Source organism: Vanessa atalanta, chromosome 28 (assembly GCF_905147765.1).
Source record: "Vanessa atalanta chromosome 28, ilVanAtal1.2, whole genome shotgun sequence".
NCBI lineage: Eukaryota > Metazoa > Arthropoda > Insecta > Lepidoptera > Nymphalidae > Vanessa > Vanessa atalanta.
In genome coordinates, this window is record NC_061898.1 from 883,043 (window position 1) to 902,052 (window position 19,010).

A 19,010-nucleotide genomic window follows, 5' to 3' on the forward strand; every position below is an offset into this window, starting at 1 on the left:
TAAAGCATTTTAAAACAATACACACTATTTTGTTTTTTATTTTTAAATATTTATAAATACAAATATTATATAAGACGTCAAGGCATTCCAGCAACATCCCAATATTTTTTACATAGCAGACATAGTCACACACTCGCATTATATTTGAAATATCGATAAGGCAAAAGGTTAAGATAAGTCGATCGTTAAATACGTTTAAGTGTCGGTGACAGACAACGTTTACGCGCTAAATAAAATGGCTACTAAAATTCCATTGATCAAATTAAGTAATGGAAAAACACTACCACAAATAGGAATCGGTACTTGGAAAGTGAGTTTTTTTTTTAATAACTTAAGGCTTAAAGTTATAGGCTTACTAACATAAATAATGAAATATTTTTTATTTTTTTTTTGTTTATGAAAGTTAATTTCGTCCTTGTGAAATTAAAATAAAATAATTATAGTAAATAATCATGAGAAAATCGTGTTTATGTTTCAGTTGGTCTTAGTTAAAATTTTAAATTTCGCAATGGTGTGATTTTTTTATGTTATTGCAAAATTAAACAAAAAAAAATTATATATATAAGCATGTATAAGGAATATATACCTTTGCCTAGGAATCACAAATCTTGATTCTGTTTTATTACAACTATTTATTGTTTTTAAAAATATTTGTATTTATTGGTTTTTAAAAATACTACAAGTAATTATATTATTATAACAATAACTCAAAATGGATTTCTGAATTGAATGATATTGTTGTTAATATAATTATATCATAGCATAGGAATTAACTTCGTTTGTGTAGCTTGATATAAATAATCTTACCTATTTTATCCATCCTAATCTGTCTAAAGATTGATAAGAATAACTTGTTTAGTTAAAGAAAATACACGTACAACATCTCTGCATACAAGCATTTATGTATGTACGTATGTTTTATACGTATTTATAAGTATATTTATCTTAGTATACACGGAAAATATACTAAGGGCGCCTTATTTAACCGTTAAATATCTGTATTTAGTAATCTTATTTATGTATTAGTTAGAGATAACTCAAAAATCCACTGAATTCTCATTACATTATTAACCTAGCATAATAATACATACATTACCATACGTACTAAGCAAATTTTTTATTTAAAATAAATTTAACTTCTGCAAGTTTTAAGAGAACTTTATAATTTAATATTAAATAAAAAGGGTAACGCAGGGCGAACAGACTTTTTTTCTAAATCAGGTAATAAATAACTAATCAGAAAGTTTAAATTAAAATAGAAAAGACAAAAATAATATATTTGAAGTTAATTTGACTTAAATTTCAAACAGGTTTGAAGTTTTGACACCAATGTTCAAGTGCTGGCAACATTGTAATAAGTCTTACTCCTTAAAGTTGATACATTACGAATTAAAGTCATAAAATATATTTATAAAATCAGCCGGTCGGTTGGTGTTTGCGAATTCTGATTACTCAATTTGTACAATGGCGTCTAAAGTACTTAAAATTAAATTAGCAAATGGATTCGAGTGCCCGATACTGGGTTTAGGAACTTGGAAGGTAAATTATATTTAAACTTACAATACAAAATATTAAAGGCTTGAAAGTAATACAGAGATCAATTTACAAAAGTTTTGATGATTTCATTTGTGTTTTAATTAAATAATATTATACGAAACTCAATAAACGCTTGATTATTCTTAGTTAGTATTCAAATAAATATGACAATGTGGAATATTTTCTCACTATATCATCAATATATAATCAATACAAGTTAAGTAGGATCTTGTCGTAAAACCTAGTCAAGTCAGAGGTTAAATCTTTTTAATTTTAAAAATATGACTAACTGTTATATTCGTTTTAAATACAATAATTGCAATAAGTACTTTACAGCTGTACATTTACACCAATCTACCAACACCGAAAGTAATGATAGTATGATAAGTATTGACTGACAGCCTTGGGGACCCTCGCTCCTTCATACCTCCAGACCTAAGACAGATCTAAAAATATACTACTGCACCAGTTAAGGTGCTCGCGACTCATACAACTATATGTCATACTATCATAGTACTTAATAATAATGATAGCTCAGTAATCACATGTTTTTCTTTTTGGCTTTTATTTGTCCAAAAATTCGCCAATGTCACGTGCAATGGAAAAGACACAATAGAGATTGATCGGTGCGGTCAAGAGTACAGGTTCAGTTTAATTTTGAAGGCATTATAGTAATAGACGGAATTGAAATCCCATGAGCTAAAACATTACAATAATGATTTGATAAAAAATAATTGCTATTTAAACACATACACACATAAGAACAATCATAAAACTATTTACGTAATCACACGTAATTATACATTCAAATTATTATAATATTTATAGTGGCATAATGTCATAGTTACTAACCACATACAAATCTGTAGCAAAACTAGTAGTCTAAGTATATAACTATGAATATATTACAAGGTTAATAGTTAACTATATAATTAAGTACGTTCAATTAAATCAATGAAACATTAAAACCTACTTACAGTTAAATGTGACTTTGTGAGTTAGTTAATTTATAGTTTAATCATTTTATGTTTTGTTTATTGTATTTCCATTTTATTTATATGAAAATAATATTTTTAGGCATTATAATGAGCAGCTCGGAGCTCTTTAGTCCTGTCTGTATAATTTAAATATTGGTTCCTATTATTTGAATCTACAGTGTGTTTGCTGCTGTGGTTTGGATCATATTCAATTTTACTAATCTTATCTAATCTAGTATTCTTTTGAAAAATGCCTACCCTACTACGATTGCCTGATGCCAAAACGATTCCCTAGCTTTATACATTAGCATATACTAAAAATTATAATTGATTCAGTGTAATCACAGTCATAAGGGACATAACATCTTAGTTCCAAACGTTGGTGGTGCATAGGTTATGTAAGGAATGGTTAATATTTCTCACAGCGCCTTTGTCTATGGTCGGTGGTGACCACTTACCATCAGGTGGCCCATATGCACGTCCACCAACCAATGCCATAAAAAAAAATTTGGGACTAAAAATAATGTTTGTTATCAAATAATTTTCCCATTGGCTGTATAGTAAATAGTACTTAATAAAAATTTTAAAATGACCAAAGAACATACAAAACACTGCCTACAAAGACGAGCCTAGCAGGATGTAATTTTGCATTGAAAAACTTTTTGGTATGAAGGAGAGTACTGAGAAAGGTTTAAAAATCGATATGTGCAATACAAGCTTCGGCATATATTTATTCCGTACCTTTTAATGTGCAGTTAAGCGCTGATATTCTATTTATTGAGATAGGTTACGGTCTATAACATCACACAATGACCGATGAGGGTGAGTAGCTCATAAATAATAAAATAAAATAAAGATCACTATGTTCTTCAATACGTTGTTGCACTGTTGTTTAAATAAATGACTGACTCGAATACATTTTTTTTTTTTATTTTAATTTTTTAATTGTTTAGTAATTAGTTGGTAATTTGTATCTTGTCTTTTGTAATTTGCGTTTTTTGTATTGTATTATTATTGTTAATATATATTTTTTCCCCCTTTTTATATAATAGATAAAAGTTGTGTTAGGTTAATAGATAAAACTGTCCTTTTCTATGCCGTGATAACTTAATTGAAACAACACTCAGCTAAAAATGTAATTACCTTTATTTTTAAACTATAAATGGTGTATGTTTTGTATGTTGTCCTTAACAATAATAATAAAAAAAAATAGCTGGCAATATTAAACTATTAAATAAAATATATTAAGTTCAACAAAGTTACCTATTCGATAATGAAAATAATTGTGGCATATAAAAAAATATTTATATAACATTATAGATAAGTAAGAATGAACTTCAAGGCCACATATATGATATAACATATAATGCTATGTCAAATGTTATCTCGAGTACTGTAAATTAATTGTATGTTTTATCAACTGTTATAACAAGAACCTTTATATATAGTACTTGTAAGTGTCCGTCTGGGTATCCACTCATCAGATATTCTATAAACAGGTATTGTTTTGTTTGATGGTTTGATGGTAGGGTTTGATGGTTGAGTGGGTACTTAAGATATTTCAGCTTATTTCCCAAGGTTGATAGCGCATGCGTGATACGATGAATGATTAATATTCCATGCAGTACTGATGTCTATGGACAGTGATGACCACTATCTGCCAATCTGCTCGATTGTTTTGCTAACGGTACTGACAGGCGTTAGCAAAACACTAACCGATGACGTCATGCTACGTTCTATTCTAGAATGTCTTATCATGACAGTATTTGGAACGGAATACAATTATATTGTACATCGCTTTTTCAATTTATTGTTTTTTATTTAATTCAAGTAACACGCGATGGTTATCTCGTTGGCATTTTTTTTTACGAAGATTCGTGTCAATACGTTCATTGACACGAATAATAATATTTATGCAAGTCATCGAGGTAAACTGAGTCCCGCGGGGCGGGAGCGGGAAGAGGATGCCGCTGCAGACCCACTCCGCTGAACACGGTCTCAGTACCCCGAGAACCCCCTCTAGGTGTTGGAGGCCCGCACAGGCGGGCCGACCGTCAAGGCGTCACGGTAGCATGTGTAAGCGATCTCGTGGCGCCCGCCGAAAGACGGAGAGGGTACCGCTGGTTTTTTAGTGGGTAAACCCGGCGTACCTGGGCGCACTCGGCGTCCAGGGCTCCGGGGAGTCCCATTCCCCCCCCCACTTACCATCACGTGGGGGAAGGGCGTAAAGAGTTTTTCCAGCGAGAAAAAAAAAGGTAAACCGTGAGACGTGAAGTGGTCGCTTACGACCTTATCTCAGTATTATAATTTAACAGCAATATTCGTCGTATCGGTTCTGGTCCATAGCATAGGTTCAAATCAACTTGCTGTCCTTTTCAACTCTATATATTAGAAAGGGTCCGTTCATTTATTACGCATAACTATTTAGGGGAGGAAGGGGGTCGACCATGTCTAATGTTTTCTTACAAGGGTGGGAAGGAGTCTCGATAGTTCTTACGTAAGATCAAAAAAATGTGCAAAGTAAAAATTATTTGAAAAAGCTCCGATTGTCGAGGTTCGCTAGGATGCGTATAGGCGCAAAACGATATTCCCCTTTCCGTGGCAACGGGCGGGCCAAAAAATAAAGATTAGATTATTAGTACCTATGAAATTACGAATAGATATTCCAAAAATATGATTCATTGAAGCATAAACATTAAAATAAACGAAACGTGTATTCATTTTATTCTTTAGATTTTTACGTAATAAATATTAAAAAAGGTAGAGGGGGTCGGCCTGTGCTTATTTTTTGTTATAAGGGGGGGGGGGAGGTTTAAAGTAGTCTTACGTAATAAATGATGGCCCCAAGGGACAGCATTTTTGATTTCATTCCAATAAATGCTAAAAACGAATTCCAGTCAAAACCCGGTGAAGTGACTCAGGCCGTCAAGGATGCGATCGACGTCGGCTACAGGCACATCGACTGCGCCTTCGTCTACGGAAACGAGAAGGAAGTCGGTGAGGCCATCACTGAGAAAATCGCCGAGGGGGTTATTAAAAGGTACTCGCAAATTTGTTTTTTTTTTTTCACCAATGCGCCACCATCCTTGGGAACTAAGATGTTACGTCCTCGTCTTCAAACCGTAATTCAACAATACTCAGCATTGCTGTTTGGCGGTAGAGTATCTGATGAATGGGTGGTACGTACCCAGACGGGCTTGCACAAAGCCATTCCACCAAGCAAGTAAAATTAAATGTCTTCTTGTATCTAAACAGGGAGGATCTCTTCATTACCTCCAAGCTGTGGAATACATTCCACCGGCCGGACCTGGTGCGCGGTGCTCTGCTGCAGACTCTGAAGAACCTCAACCTGAAATACTTAGATCTTTATCTTATTCACTGGCCGCAAGCGTACAAGGTATAGAAACAAGAATTTTAATTCATGGCTCATATCTTAATATAACATTAACCTTAACTAGTGGATCTTCCGCGAAACTTCGCGTTTATTCAAAGGTTTATTAGGATTTCAATACCTTTTTTGTTTTGATTTAATTTCATTGTAAACTGACAACGTCTGTTCGCATGTTTTGAAAATTGTGTTTTTTTTTTTTTAATATATACAGCTATAATGCTGCCCTCTACACGGTCAGTAAATTTTCCTCTCTCTAAAATTAATTCTTTATTTATTTATTTAGGAACAGTACACAAATGCAACATTTATATTAAATATACAGTCAAAAGTATCAGGTCTTCATATGTACACCAATTACAGGTATTCACAACATTGTCTGAGAAGTTTTATAACAACAATAACACCTTAATCTAACTAAATTAATACAACTACTAAAAAAAAACAACATTATATATATAAAAAGTTATGTAAACAACTACACATAAAATTAAAAGTGAAACAGTTACAATTTTAGAGAGTAATATTTATGAATCATGAAACATGTCCAAATCTGTTATCTCTTTATTTAAGAAGTTGTATAAGTTCTTTGTTAAATCGTAACAATTTAGTAAATTGTGATTGAGGATCCTCTTTGACGACCTCCGTGGTCGAGTAGTGTGCACACCGGTTTTCATGGGTACGCCGCTCCGAGGTCCCGGGTTCGATTCCCGGCCGAGTCGATGTAGAAAAAGTTCATTAGTTTTCTAAGTCGTCTTGGGTCTGGGTGTTTGTGGTGCCGTCGTTACTTCTGATTTCCATAACACAAGTGCTTTAGCTACTTACATTGGGATCAGAGTAATGTATGTGATGTTGTCCAATATTTAAAAAAAAAAAAAAGTCGTAACTGTCTCTTTTATTTCTGCACATCTACAACCGGTAACCACTGAGACAAAAATCGGCTTACGCTATTAATATATAAGAGATTTCTACAAATATTTTTCTGTTTAATAAATGAATACGACTTTTAGGAAGACGGTGAACTCTTCCCCGCCGACGAGGCAGGCAAGATCCAGTTCTCCGATGTTGACTACGTCGACACATGGAAGGCTTTGGAACCTCTCGCGAAGGAGGGTCTCGTCAAGAGTTTGGGAATCTCAAACTTTAACTCGAAGCAGATCGAGAGGTTGCTGGAACACGCAACCATTAAACCCGTTATGAACCAGGTAAGTTTAATGATTTGGCTTAAGGAAATTATGAGCCCAATGAGACTGAGTTGGACTTAGTAAGTTAAGACATAATTAATGAGACACTATACAAATCGGGTGTTAGTTAAAATGAGCCTGAATGTACAAAATGAGCCCGAATGTACAAAATGAGCCCGAATGTACAAAATGAGCCCGAATGTACAAAATGAGCCCGAATGTATAAAATGAGCCCGAATGTACAAAATGAGCCCAAATATACAAATGAGCCAAATTATTTTCGCTTACTAGTAATTATAACAACGTAGTGGGTCTTATTTCTAAAAAAAAATATTTTATTTGAGTCGTCATTTCACTCTACTAGAGGCCACGTAAAATAACTTCGCGCCAAAATATATATACTTATTTTTTACGTTGGTATTACAGAACAATGATTTTTTTCTTTGCTTTATGAAATGCAATCGTTATTTCTAGGTGGAGTGTCACCCATACCTCAGTCAGAGGCGTCTCCAGGAGTTCTGCGAAGCTCGCGGAATTAAGTTGACTGCATACTCCCCGCTGGGCTCCCCCGACAGACCCTGGGCCAAACCGGACGACCCGCAGCTGATGGACGATCCCAAACTGAAGGAGATTGCCAACAGGATCGGAAAGACCGTCGCACAGGTGCTCATCAGGTGAGCTCGGCTGATGTTAATGTCATATCCAATAAATGAGACGAAAAATAAGATATTAATGATGTCTTCTTGGTGACTTTCGTCACGATAATAAATGGTGATTATAGAAACTATTTCGGATATGTTTTGGGTGTTCTGTGTGAATTGAATTTGTTTGAAAATTAAATTTAATTAAACAAAAATCAAACTTAATTCTAAAACGAAGACATGTGGCAGAATTGGACGCCAATCATACTATGAATGAGATTTAAAAAATATACAACATTAATTTCTAAGGAATCTTCAAAAATTTATTCTTCGTTTTCCATAACTGTATTAAATAAAGCCACCACCGGTTCGGGATGTAGATTTTACTGAGAAGAACCGGCATAAAACTCAGTAGCATTAGTATTAGCATTAGCAGCCTGTAAATTTTCCCACTGCTGGGCTAAAGGTCTCCTTTCCCTTTGAGGAGAAGGTTTGGAGCATATTCCACCACGCTGCTCCAATGCGGGTTGGTGGAATACACATGTGGCAGAATTTCGTTGAAATTAGACACATGCAGGTTTCCTCACGATGTTTTCCTTCACCGCCGAGCACGAGATGAATTATAAACACAAATTAAGCACATGAAAATTCAGTGGTGCATGCCTGGGCTTGAACCCGAAATCATCGGTTAAGATGCACGCGTTCTAACCACTGGGCCATCTCGGTTCTTGGTGGTAGTCACACCCAGAACCCTCAGAATCAGCCAATGAGTCCGATTTTAAAATGATAATTGTTTTCAGATACCAAATCGAACGTGGGAACATCGTGATACCGAAGTCGGTGAACAAGTCTCGCATCGCGTCGAACTTCGACGTGTTCGACTTCAAACTGTCCCCCGAAGACGTCCAGCTCATCAACACGTTCGACTGCAACGGTCGGTTCGTGCCGATGACTGCGTGAGTACACTCTATTCCGACCATAACAGGAAAAAGCCAAATAAACAACATTTGACCTTGAATTGAAGCGATATCATTGGTCGAGAGCTTGATTAATCTATGATATTCACTATGGATTTGCGAAAGAATGGCGTTTCGAACGTCGACGAAACTGTTATCGGAATATTGGAAGTAAAATTAAAGTGGAAATAAGTAGTTAAGTGTGATAGTGTTGTATTATAAATAAAGATATATTAATCATAAACTCTTAGTAGTGCACAATATAGCCGAGTTACTAAGGGTTGTTTATCTTTTGTCCTACTTCCATTGGAATGGGATATACACCCATACTATCCAAGGGCGGGTCCAATAAACTACAGACACGAGAGACATGATATCTTAGTTTACAATCTGTATGGACAATGGTGACCGTTACCACCAGTAGAGCTATCACGTTTAGAGCATACCAACTGATGCTATCAAATATTTGCGGATTGATGTCAAATCAAATCAAAAGTTATAAATCAGTAATATGGACCCGTGCAGTAGCATAATACTCACGTACTTTATCATAAACTCACGACCAACCCGTAAAACGCGTACGAATAAAAGTCTAAATTTGTTCCGACATATTGATATATTTCTACAACTAAATATATATGATTTTTTTTATGGCATTGGTTGGCGGACGAGCATATGGGCCACCTGATGGTAAGTGGTCACCACCGCTCATAGACAAAGGCGCTGTAAGAAATATTAACCATTCCTTACATCACCTATGCGCCACTAACCTTGGGAACTCACCCTTCTAACCGGAACACAACAGTACAGTGTACTGTTATTTGGCGGTAGAATATCTGATGAGTGGGTGGTACCTACCCAGACGGGCTTGCACAAAGCCCTACCACCAAGTGATTATTAAAGAGTATTAATTTGTATTTAAATTAAATTGTTTTATATACTTGCTTTTCAGATCTCTGGGCCACAAGTACCATCCGTTTGAAAATGATGAGTTCTAAGATGAAATTGTATGTTAATACTGTATGGGAATATATTATGATTGCAATTAAAGTGCTATAAGATATAAACTGTTGATATATAATAAATGCTATTGATATTTTCGTTAGTTGTGTTTTATTTGTATGCGATTCAATTTCGGAGCGGTTAGGTTAAGTTTAATTTTATGAGTCATATTAATGACGTAAAAGATAATTTTGCGTTTATATTTATGTTTCGTATCCAGACTGATAAGTCAATAGAACCTGTTTTTGTAATTATATTATTTTTTTCGCGCAACTGTCACCTCCGCTATCAAGATCACAGATTCTAATATATTTTGACACCTGTCAAATACCCAGCTCAACTCATGCCACCGTTACAATTATATTTTATTATATTATATAGGGCAATAATCAGGACTTTAATAAAAAAATTTTGGACAACATCACATACATTACTCTGATCCCGATGTAAGTAGTTAACGCACTCGTGTTATGGAAAATCAGAAGTAACGACGGTAGACCCGAGACAACATAGAAAACTAATCAACTTTATCTACATCGACTCCGCCGGGAATCGAACACGGGACGTACAAGTGGCGTACCCATGAAAACCGGTGTACACACTACTCGACCACGTAGGTCGTCAATTTAATAAGTACACAAATTAAAATGAATGCTCAAGAATTTATGCTCCGATTGTCAATGTTCTTGGTTTTCTATTTCACAAAAAATATGTCATAAATATTTAGAAGTTTGAAATTAACTAGAAATTTTGGACTTAAGTAAAATTTAGCATAAATTATAACATTTTACATCAATTATTAGAAAAGTAAAAGTACAGTATAAATAATATTACTGACATTAAGTTCAGTAGGAATTTAGTTTATTAAAAAGTTTAATTTAATAAGTTTTGTTTTTTTCAATTAGTCGTCAGTGCATGCATAACCTGGCGGGCTGGTTAGGTCCCACCTTCTCATCATAAATTTCATCATTGAGCAATGCTTAGTAATGTTTTGAAGGGTGAGTGAGCCAGTGTTACTACAGGCACAAGGGATATAACATATAGTTCCCAAAATTGGTCGCGCGTTGGTGACCACTTATCATTCGTTCGCCTACAAATCCATATAAAAAAAAAAACAGATCGTTTGTATCGTTTATTTAAAAAAGGGTGTTAAATAAAATACATTTTAGAGACATACATCCGTTTACTCCAGTACAAAAGAAATCGTAGCCAGTTTACAAAACTCCCGAAGCACACAATAAATTAACAAATAAACACAAATACAATTGACTAACGAAAAACTAAACCCGTTCTACGATAACATGACGAGACCCTTTCAAAAACTAACGAAATTATGAGTGAAAACCGTGAAAAATATTAACGAATTCATTTAACGAAATTTAATTTAAATCTAGAGTATTTAAAATCAAATGAGCCAATACTTTGTTTAATTTTAATTTGTTCTTTGAAAGATCAGATCGTTTGTTCAGAATAACTGAATTTACTTTGATCTGATTGGTTGTTTCCAGTTGATGACGCTATCGTCAACCAATGAACGTGCAGTATTTTGACAGTTAAACTGTCATAGTTGATAACTCCAAAAAGGCGGGAACAATAAGCGCACTGAAAACAATTTGAAATATTTTTTTTAAATCTTTTGCTCTTTTTAAAATAAGTAAATTTAATGTACATTTACTATATTGTACAAATAGATACGGAAAATATATATATATTTTAAGTATTTGTAAAAATATAGTGCCATAAGCCATTTTTCTCTAGATCAATACTTTTTCATCTTATAAAATCTAAGTGGATGCTAATGTAAAAAACGATTAAATGCTAACTTATACCAACAATTTTGTTTTAAATATGTACTAATGGTGATGCTGCGGCCACACATGTGACATAAGTCTCACTAGTCTGGGTACACACTAAGTCTTTTTTATCGTCGATTAAAATTTGGTAGCTGTATTTTTTGTTGATAGATGTTAATTATATTTTTAGCTAATAACTAATTTGCGTTAAAGTTTAGGCCTATGGCATGATATGAATATCCTTTCCAAACAAATTGGTGTACATTTATTCGACGTTTCCTTTTAAGTTGGTTTCCCCCTTAAATCCTAGACTAGTGAAATCTCTTACAAAATCAATAAAAAAGACCACAGAAGCAAAAATGTGATAGAGAAATTATCTTTTAACCTGAATGTCTTCAAATTGCTCCGGATAACTTTCTCCTTAGATCCTTTTGTCGGTTCTTTTGAATACAATCAATGTTGCTGTTTATAAGTTCGCTTATCAAACGACAATTCAAAAGTGTCCGTAAGATTAAAAGAAGTTACTTTAAATATTGTCTTATTTGATCGACAGTCTACCCCAACCACAAGAGAATAAAGGCAAAAAAAAACATTTGACAGCAAATTGACAATGACATTCACTATGGTTTTGCGAAAAAATTACGTTCAGAATATCGTCAAAGCTGTTATCGGAACTTTGGAACTAAAATTAAAATGGATATAAGTAGTTTAGTGTAATAGTGTTGTATTATAAACAAAGATATATTAAACAAGAACTGTTAGTAGTGCACAATACAGCTGAGCTATCAACAAATGTCATGGAATACGTAAATCTAAGGTTTGTTTATCTTTATTCCCACTACGATTGGAATAGACTATAGTTCAATGAACTTTTAAGATTAGCCGAAGAGTCAAGAGTTTTCATAAGACCGTGTGTTTATGAATTTATTTAAATATATCACATTAAAATACTTTTAAATGAGCAATCCTTGTCTACAAAAAAATCTATACATCCAGCTGAATTTTCAAACTCTCAGCTTGTGTGGAACTGGTTTAAAATTCACTATCCAAGTTTGATCCAGACATGCCAGTTGAGGTCGTTATCGTTTCGAAACTAATCATATCGTTATTATAAATATAATTCAAACAAAACGAATCGTTTATAATTTGTAATATAAATTAATTTTACAAATAAATTATTACAGATTAACCGGTAAAATACACGCATACAAAACACACGTAAATCACAACAATTATCACCGATATTACGATTTAAACATTTACTCCTTCACAATTGTTATAATCAATTGCAATCAGCGCCGGATATACCGTATGGCTTTTTGGGCTTCAGCCCAGGCCCCGTGGATTCAGGGGGCCCCAGCTAAGTTAAGTCAAAGATAGACGATAATGCGAATCAATAACTTTATTAAATTAAACAGATCGTATGGTTTGCCCTGCGAGTTCTGCAATTACTCAAACCCATTCAATTAATTTAATTCAAGTCTATTTTCAGATATGTTTCAGGTGTGCCCCTAAGTAGTGTTAGCCCAGGGTTAAACTTACGGTCCGGTCCTGATTACAATTAAATAATTGCGTTTTTACAATTACGCAATAGCTTTACAATTGTGTAATTGCGTTTTCTTTCACAATTACAGAAATGTAATTACACAAACGCATTAAATGCTAATTTTATTTGATAATTTATTGTTACATATTTCATAAATATGCTATGAATACGTGTTAACGATAAATACATTCCTCGATATCGTACGCCAGGTTAATTATTTACAACAGTGTTAAAACGATTTAAGTAATTTCGCTTTATTTTAAATTGAATACATTTTCGTTATCTGTTCTATGATCGTTCCCAAGTGTCTGACAAATTATATTTTTTTACTCGAAACGTTTCGTGAACAGATATCTTTGGACAAATAAAGTTTAATAAAAGATTGTTCGTAGTTTTATTTTGAATAAAGTTAAATGTCTAAGTTTATACGACCTATATATGTAACAGTAAAAGCTCGAACTAAGTTAAATCTCAAGATTTTCCAGTAAAACCTAAGATTTACCGACATGAGTTGGTGAATGTAAGTATTTATTATCAAGGGACGACTTTTTCGGACTTTTACCATTCCAACCTAACCTAACCTAACATGTAAATCCTAAGATTTACCAAGTGAACGATGGTAAAAGTTCGAATCCCAGTTTTATGGACATTTACCATTCACAATCGGTGAATCTTAGGTTTTACTGGCAAAATCTTAAGATTTACCGTAGTTCGAGCTTTTACAGTAACATATACTTTAAATCATTTGACAGATTATCTTTTATTCAATTAAATGTCTTGTTTTAATTTGATTTCAAATCACAGAAACAGTACGTACGTACGTACGTCAAGACATCAGTTTTATTAAAAGTAATTTCGTTTAACAGTAGACTTTGAAGTCAGACATTTGCGTATCGACCTCTAGAGTTAGATTATAACACGTTGAATTCTGGCGTTACAATTAATACAGATATTTATTTTCATATAATTAATAATTATTTATATACACCAGTTTATATACAAATTGTGATTGTATATCAATAATAAATTAAACAAATATTTTTGGAATTATCCACTAAGTCTAAGGGTAATTAAAGCTGCGACACACTTACGATACAAATTCACACAAGTGTGAACGCAGCTTTATTTCACACTAATATTTCATATAATTAAATGCTATGTATATAAGGAAATAATTAGCTACCGATATGACGGAAAAATTTGGAAAAAGATGCCGAAAATAATTTAAAAGCGATTATTTTAGCCCCCCCCCCCCTTTTATCGCCAGGGGAAACACGATCGATTTCAGTTCAGCATTATTAATGAACGACCGAATGAATGAATGACACAGACTTATTACAATTGGTAAACCGCCTTGGGCGTCCTACCTGGGGTTCCGTACGATTATTTGGTGTCAAAATTTTCGTTAAATTTAACTTTAAGTAATAATTACATAACAAACTATACCACGTGCAACTGATACTTGACAAAAGCGAAAATATCCGGTCGCTGAGGAAACGTTATACCAGCAGTGCGATTCTATAAATCACTTCGAATCTCACTTGTGAAACGTTGACAACTGACTTACGGTGATACGCCATTTTGATACGTTTAATATTATGTCTATTAAAGTTAATGTCGTTTATCACATTCTGATATTACACGCTCGTATTCTTCGGTGAGTATCGAGTTTCTTACTGGTCCGTGACATATCGGACGAAGGTCCCATTGACGTGGCAACAAATTCAGACTACTGACGTCATCCTGACCGAACGTCAAATCACACACAGGGAGACAAGACAACACAGAACATATCATAGCACAAGTGTGAGCACAAACACAGGTGCTCTGTATTCCCTCACCCTCATTATCCGATGGGACGACAAATCAGAAACAATCACAAAGAGTTCATGCTCGGGACCGACAGGAGTATCCTCCACAGAAATTAAACCGGACCGTTACATGTTTATGCTGACTGTACGTTTGTAATGACATAGTGACGTCATGTCTAACTGGCACGCATCAGGAACGAATTATCTCAGCGACCGGACTCCGTTGCGTCGGCAACGAGACACGCTAACGTCAAATTTACGTTGCGATCGTTGACAACGAAACCCTCATCCTCATTATCGTGACATTATTATTACTTGTCGACGACGATATATGTCGTCGAAGACACGATAACGTAAAACAGATTCACTTGACGGAAGCAAAGATAAATATTATTTGACCTTGAGATGAAATTACATTATTGGTCATCTTGATAATCTGTGGTTCGTTTTGATTCGTGAATAAAAAAAAATTAACGTCGACAGAGTAAATTCGAATTAAATATAAGTCGCTATGCGGAACAGTGTTGTATTATTAATAAAGATATATGTAGATATACTGTTAAAACATAGCAGAGATATTCGTAAATCTGGGTTTTGTATATCTTTACTTCTGTCACTTGAACATATGTTAAAAAAACCATCAAGAAAGTTCCATAAAGTATATAATTTAACAATATTTCCGCTAGCATTATTCATTATAATGAATACAAAGTGTAAACAAAGAATAGATGACGCTCACAAACAGTTACTAATTGACAGACATCTTCCGTTACGCTAACATTATACATAAATAAATTTGGGTAGTTTTTATAAATAAATAAATAAATATTGGACAACATCACATACGTCACTCTGATCCCAATGTAAGCAGCTAAAGCACTCGTGTTACGGAAAATCAGAAGTAACGACGGTACCGCAAACACCCAGACCCGAGACAACATAGAAAACTAATGAACTTTTTCTACATCGACTCGGCCGGGAATTGAACCCGGAGTGGCGTACCCATGTAAACCACCAAATGGACACCGCTCTTATCACGATCTAGAGACTTTAAGGGGGTATTTTAGCACGGGGCAGAAGTTCAACATGACAAGCCCCTTAAAGTGGGAGCGACGTGAAAATTAATAATATCGTGATTATAGGATTAAATAAACGTCAAAAGCTAAGTTGTTTAAATGTGGGTTGGGGTATTAATGATTATTCCACAGATAACAAACTTTTCCTCACGATGCTTCCTCAAACTGAGCTGGACATCAAAATTAAATGGGCGTATCTATAATTAAAAGACTTTCATAGATTCTCGTATACGAAAAGACAGAATTCATATAAATGTTTTTTTTTTTTAATGTTTTGTCCAATTTTTATCCTAATAATATAAAAATAGACAAGTAGAACAGGCGACTGGCGATGGTGACCACCGGGTCCAATATTTGCCAGTTCGCCTGCCTTACATATACATACAAAAAGCAACAGCAGACTCTACCGATGATATGAACAAGTATTACAAAAATACCGGAATCTTTGTTTACAATTCGTACAAATTACACGAAACCGAAACATTACAATACCTTCATCGAAACACGTTTAGACGTGTGCTTGGTTAAACGATGCTATCTCCCTCTCTCGAATGTAACATCACCGACGAGAGAGCGAGACAGATTTAAATAAACACACTCTAAAAAATTTAAGTCACTAATAATTAATTACAGCATATTTTTTTTCGAATTCACTTTCCTTTTTTATATATAAATTTATGTACAAATGCTTCAACGATATATATATTGCCGTTCTCTTCTAACACGCTATGTTGAAGTGAGACAGATATAGGACCAAACGTCCCGAAGTCGACACTTACGTTTAACTGTTTCGTTATTACTCCCCTTTTAATCGTTTGCTGAACTCTTCCTGTTGTAACTCGCGCCATTCCTTCTTTGCTTTCATGCGTTTTAATTGTCCGTCCCTAGAAGAGAAAGAGAACAATGTATTTGGTTCTCACTCACACACACACACACACACATCATATTTATATATGTCAACGTAAAATTCCGTTTTAATAATCTATCTCAGGCAATTGTAAGCTGTCGAAAGATTGTGAACGGTTATTTGACTTAGAATAAAACATAAAATTTCGATAGTTTATAATTTAGCATATATTATAGCACGCGAAAGCGATCCCGTGGTGCCCACTGATAAGACGGAGAGGGTACCGTACCGCTGGTTTTTTTTGTGGGTGTTCCGGTGTACCGGCGAGTCCCACATACCGCCCCCCCCCACTTCCAGGTGGAAGAAATGCGTAATGCGTTTTCCAGCGAGAAAAAAAATGCAGGGCAAAATATAGCGCCAAACGTCAATACATAGTATTGTGGTAGCTTTACTTAAAAGTATATTTTGATTTGTTTTTTTTTTTGTTATGTTTCGGTTTGAAGGGCGAATGCGCCAATGTAACTACGTGTACCAGGAATATAACATCTCAGCTGCCAAGGTTGGTAGCGCAATGGCGACGTAAGGAACAGTCAATATTTCCTGAAGCGCCAATGTCGCTACCAATCCAGCCATTAGCCGTAGCGTGGCCCGCACTCACCACATGAGGTCGACGAGGCCCCCGCGGCGCGCGATGACGGCCTTGACGCGGTTGGCGAAGTCCACGGCGCCCTCGCCCGCCTCGCGGTGCATGGCGGGCAGGTACCACACGTCGCACACGATGGCCCACGACGTCATCATGTTCAGCAGGTAGTGCAGCATCCCGTAGCGCGAGCTGTTCCAGAACGCGTCCCCGAACCGCGGGTCGTATCTGTAAACGTCGTTTTAATTATTATTTTCCGGGGCAGATGATGTTTTATTTTTTTGGGGCAGATGTTGTTTTTTAAATTCTGGGGCAGATTGTGACAAGCGTTACTGTATAATATTCATTGGTTATCAAGATAGCAGTATAGGTGCTAGATTCTTTATCAGGGCGTTCATAGCAAAAGTATTTTACATATAGTCTAAGAGTCAAGATGCGTAGTAGTTTGGACACCAATATTACCCGAAGATTACGTGTTCGAGCGCCACTAATGGAAACTATTGAGGGAATACTTGCATGTATTGAATGAAATCTTAGACCTGATATATTCACCATACGCACTGAAACCGCCTTATAGAATAAAGACAAACTCTCTTCGAGAGAATAGGACTATATTATGAAAAATAGGATATTAACGTGCGGTTACTTTTAAAGTCTTAATGTTGACGCATAATAGGCTATTTGACAATGCGAAAATTAAAGTGTCAATTAATCAAATAATCAGTATATATTATGAGTTTTAAAAATGCTTGTTTATCAACGAAAGTTGAAAATAATAATCAATTTATTGAAAAATCCATAAATAAAAATGCATTTCCTTAAAGTCAAAATCAAAAATCTTTATTCAAAATAGAAGTGTTTACACTTGCTTATTGATTGTCAAAAATCTACCACCGGTTCGGAATTTAGCACCTCGGACCTGAGAAGAACCGGCGAAATAAACTCAGCGGGATATTTTTTTTTTGTTTTTTTTTTTCCATTTTGCATGTACAATAATAATTATATTTTACTAATTTGAAACAGCCTGGAGGCGATCATTTCATTCCCAAGGTGTGCAGTCAACTAAATAGTCATTAGTGTTGTAATATCCTTTAGCACGTTGCCGTTTGTCATGTGACACAAAACGATCCTGATTGATCGGGTTTATGATGACGTCACTTGCTCGTTAACCTCGTTTGCCCCCTGTATGTGGATTATACGTGCCACAGATTACAATACAGGCAAGTGACGTCAGCCCCATATTGTCAAAGTAGCGTTTTCGCGTGCTATTTAAATATGGAATTTTTAATTTGATATTTTTCAGCAAATATGTACTAGACTTAAAAAAAAACAACTTTTATTGGGTTTCTTAACCTCCACTAAATAATATAAAATGAATTTTAAAAACTAGTCGAATAGCCTATTCGCTCTCAACCTGATTACCACTAGCGCCATTTCATGACGTCACATCGTACAACGCTCAACACTGTACACCCAATACACATTACGTTTAGTTTTATTACACGCTTTATATAATAAATTCTTGAAATCACCTACAGTAAAACATTTATAGCCCAAGTTGCCCCGTTCCCTAAACACTACGAGTAGCTCAAAAAACATAAAAAATAAATTAT

General features: G+C 34.7%; 2 protein-coding genes across 4 annotated transcripts in view; one reads left to right on the plus strand and one right to left on the minus strand.

Annotated features, from left to right (window-relative positions):
• The first annotated feature begins 168 nt into the window (after positions 1 to 168).
• On the plus strand, positions 169 to 9,787 carry LOC125074631 (aldo-keto reductase family 1 member B1-like). Of its 2 annotated transcripts, none has more exons than XM_047686004.1 (7): positions 169 to 310; positions 5,411 to 5,553; positions 5,769 to 5,910; positions 6,912 to 7,106; positions 7,560 to 7,759; positions 8,527 to 8,682; positions 9,635 to 9,787. In XM_047686004.1, the coding sequence occupies exons 1-7, from the start codon at positions 236 to 238 to the stop codon at positions 9,678 to 9,680; spliced, it is 957 nt and encodes a 318-aa protein (XP_047541960.1). In that variant the 5' UTR covers positions 169 to 235; the 3' UTR covers positions 9,681 to 9,787. The 2 variants fall into 2 exon arrangements, with proteins under 2 accessions (XP_047541960.1, XP_047541961.1); XM_047686005.1 differs by lacking the exon at positions 169 to 310 and adding an exon at positions 1,384 to 1,539.
• A 6,013-nt stretch (positions 9,788 to 15,800) lies between these two features.
• Positions 15,801 to 19,010, minus strand: part of LOC125074609 (glycerol-3-phosphate acyltransferase 4) — a 29,005-nt gene continuing 25,795 nt past the window's right edge. For both annotated transcript variants that reach the window (XM_047685967.1, XM_047685966.1), the window contains exons 9-10: positions 17,416 to 17,625; positions 15,801 to 16,794 (exon numbers count right to left, since the gene is read on the minus strand). In XM_047685967.1, the coding sequence (XP_047541923.1) occupies positions 16,707 to 16,794; positions 17,416 to 17,625 (298 nt within the window). In that variant the 3' untranslated portion in view covers positions 15,801 to 16,706. The remainder of the gene's footprint in view (positions 16,795 to 17,415; positions 17,626 to 19,010) is intronic.

Coding starts and splice junctions, on each gene's coding strand:
- LOC125074631 (XM_047686004.1), top strand. CDS start 236: ATGGCTACTAAAATTCCATTGATCAAATTAAGTAATGGAAAAACACTA. Junction 7,107..7,559: donor TTAAACCCGTTATGAACCAG/GTAAGTTTAATG, acceptor CGTTATTTCTAG/GTGGAGTGTCACCCATACCT. Junction 7,760..8,526: donor GTCGCACAGGTGCTCATCAG/GTGAGCTCGGCT, acceptor AATTGTTTTCAG/ATACCAAATCGAACGTGGGA.